Source organism: Octopus bimaculoides, chromosome 11, assembly GCF_001194135.2.
Source record: "Octopus bimaculoides isolate UCB-OBI-ISO-001 chromosome 11, ASM119413v2, whole genome shotgun sequence".
Lineage (NCBI taxonomy): Eukaryota > Metazoa > Mollusca > Cephalopoda > Octopoda > Octopodidae > Octopus > Octopus bimaculoides.
Window position 1 is genome coordinate 17,985,722 of NC_068991.1, and position 3,174 is coordinate 17,988,895.

The 3,174-nt window shown below is 38.4% G+C and overlaps 1 protein-coding gene across 1 annotated transcript in view; it reads left to right on the top strand.

Moving 5' to 3' along the window:
• Window positions 1–3,174, top strand: part of LOC106867460 (zinc finger FYVE domain-containing protein 26) — a 93,341-nt gene that overhangs the window by 83,732 nt on the left and 6,435 nt on the right. The window contains exons 38-40 of the mRNA XM_052971651.1: window positions 387–584; window positions 1,517–1,791; window positions 2,921–3,092. Coding sequence (XP_052827611.1) covers window positions 387–584; window positions 1,517–1,791; window positions 2,921–3,092 — 645 coding nt within the window. The remainder of the gene's footprint in view (window positions 1–386; window positions 585–1,516; window positions 1,792–2,920; window positions 3,093–3,174) is intronic.

Genomic DNA, 3,174 nt, shown 5'->3' on the forward strand with positions numbered 1-3,174 from the left:
TAATTGGTCGAAATGATTTGATTTGATTTGAAGTGATTGACTTTTTCTTTTCCTGTTGATGTTTTAAAATAAAAAGGATGTTAATAAAAAATATTTTATAAATCATAGCCTTTGCCAATCATTTTGTTTAAAAAAAAAATTACATGAAATGATATCAAAAGATGTGTTTGTCTATATGTGTAAGATATCTGTTTCATTACTCTAGCAGGATTGGGTAGACCAAATCCTTGTTATGGTAATCAGATATAAACAAACACACAATGCATATGTGACACAAATACACACGCGCACACGCACACACCACCGCCAAACTCAGAGACAAAGAAACAATAAATAGATGCTACAACACATTGTTCAGTGTTGTTTTGTATTATTTTCTGTTGCAGCAAAGTAGTCCGGAGGTGTTTGAAGAAAGTTTGCTGATTCCTGCCCTGAAGTCTGGCAACCTGCGTACCTTGCTTGACAAGATGCTCGTCATAGACACGACCCTGGAGAAATGGAATGCTTATTTTACCAGTGCCTGTCGCTATCTTCTGAACCATAAGCTATATCATGTCCTTTATGAAGTTCAGCTTTTCATGAAGGTTTGTATATAATATATATATATATATAATACACATGTATATAATACACACACACACACACACATCATCCCCATCATCAACATCATCATTTAATGTCTGTTTTCCCATACTGACATGGGTTGGACAGTTTTACAGGCCCACTGCCTTCTGTCCTGGCAGTCATCACCTACTCTCTCCCACCTTCACTCCATCTGATGTATCATCATCTACTCCTCCACCCATGTCCAACATTCACTCCTTCTTTCCTTCATCCTTATCCAATCTCTACATTCATCACCTTTTCCCTACCTTCCCTCCATATATTTATCATCAACCACTCCTCAACTCTTATCTATTTTCCATTTTTAGCCATCATTCACTCTCCCCATACATTCTTGCAATTTTTACCCACACCCATTCAGTATTCTTCTGTCCCCAATTATTGAATGTACCTTGAGGGTCCGCCCTGACACATCATCACCATTATTTTATCTCTCTCTTTCTGGTTCCGCCCTGGCTATTCCCACCCACTCTTCTGTAGTGTGATTTAGGACAGTGGACGGTATATCTCACTAAAGCAAAACACCTGTGTTTGTCCTTCTATCATACTTTAACCCTGCAACAGCTGACATAAAGCCACCTTCCATCCCACCTGTCAAATACTTAACCAAGGCGGCTTTCTTTTCATTTTCTTGTCTTCATTGTCCTCCAAGTTACCTGACAACTTCAGTGACATAAAAAACACCCAGTCCATATGGTAGAGTGATTGGCATTAGGAAGGGCATTTAACCATAGAAACCATGCCAAAGCTGACATCGGAGCACATCAAGATCTGGTAGGGCTCACCAAGTTTTGTCAAACCATCCAACCCATGCCAGCATGGAAAACAAGCATTAATTGATGATGACAATGATGATATATTTATATATGTATGTCTTTTTTTATTTTTGCAGGATTTCATTCGAGCTTCAATGACATGTACTCGATACTTCTACTTAGGATCTGGACAGAGTTATGGAGACTTGGCTTCAGGCATAAATTGCCTCTATGAAGCTGAGAAGCACCTACACTCTTATCTTGAACCGTCCCAATGGGGAAATGTGCCAAAACCACATTTCTTGGCCAATTTATCCCCTGGTGCTACACCACAAAAGAGTTCATCATTGATGTCCACTGAGATGGAAGAGACGGCTGTTCGACTGATCAAAGTACCGTCCGAAGTGCAAAAGTAAGTGACCATCACTCCAGATCCTTTTCCATAATCAATATTTTGCCATATGATGGGTAACATTCTGGTTTATAAAATAATTAGGAATGCAGAAGGTTTTAATAAAACAAATAACTTCATTATTAAATTGATGTTTGGATTAAATTAACTGAAAGTTTCTTTCATGAAATTTTGTGAGCAAGATTAAATTTAAACAAAATACTTTAATCCTTTTACTGCTAAATCAGATACATTCAATCAAAATTCCATTACACAGATGTTAGTTTTTTTTTTGAAGAAGTTTGCTTCCCAACTACATGGTTTTGGGTTCAGTCCCATTGGGTGGCAGTTTGGGCTTGTGTCTTCTACCATAGCCATTGGCTGATCAAACCTATTGAATGGATATGCTAAATGGAAACTGAAAGAAGCCCAGGGTGTTAGTATCTGTTTTAACATCATGTGAGGTTGTAAACAAGTGTCACCACCATACAAACATTGTCCATCATCTCTAATCTTCTATGAAAATATGTCGGGCCATGGGAAAGGATTACCTTACTTGGAAATATGTAAGGATTGGTGACAGAAAGGGCATCCAACCTTAAAAATCCTGTCTCAACAAATTCCATCTGCCCCATGCAAGCATGAAAAAGTGCTGTTAAAACGATGAGGATCTTAAAACAAAAACCACTTGTGCCACTAAAAGTAATGTTGGGTCGCCAACAAAAGTCCATGTCTTCCTGGGGCTTGTCAAGACTATATCCATCTGGCCAAGCCCCTCCCTCTTTTGGCCTATTAATTGCAGATGGAAATCATAAGAAATGGTGTTTGGTAAATTGATATAGACCTCAACTAGGAAGTGAATCTACATCACAGATTGGATTCCTAGAAGCTTACCACATACATACACACACGATAAGCTTCATCACAGTTTCTGTCTGTCAAATCTACTCACAAGGCATTGGTCAATCCAGGGCTCTAGTAGAAGACACTTGCCCAAGGTGCAGCACAAAGGGACTGAACCTGAGACCTCATGGTTGCAATGCAAATTTCTTCACTACACAGCCTTACCTGTTCCTATGCTATATCTGCACCTAAATATTTTTTTTTAACCTATTATAATTTTTTTTTTTTTGTCTTTCTTTCATTGCAGGCAAATTCTTCGAATCAGATTGCAAATTGAAGTGACCAAGTTCTTGGAAGCCTGTCTGAACAAAGCTGATAATTCTGCTGCCAATGTTGCTGCCAGCTACTTGGCATCCCACAAATATGGGGCACCAACACTTTTTGGAAATGCTCAGATCCGCATGGACTTGGTCACAATGGTATGGCAACAGAAACAAAAAATTTTTCTTCATTTGTTTCAGATTTGGTTTTTCACTCCAAATTTTATAGCTTATATAATAG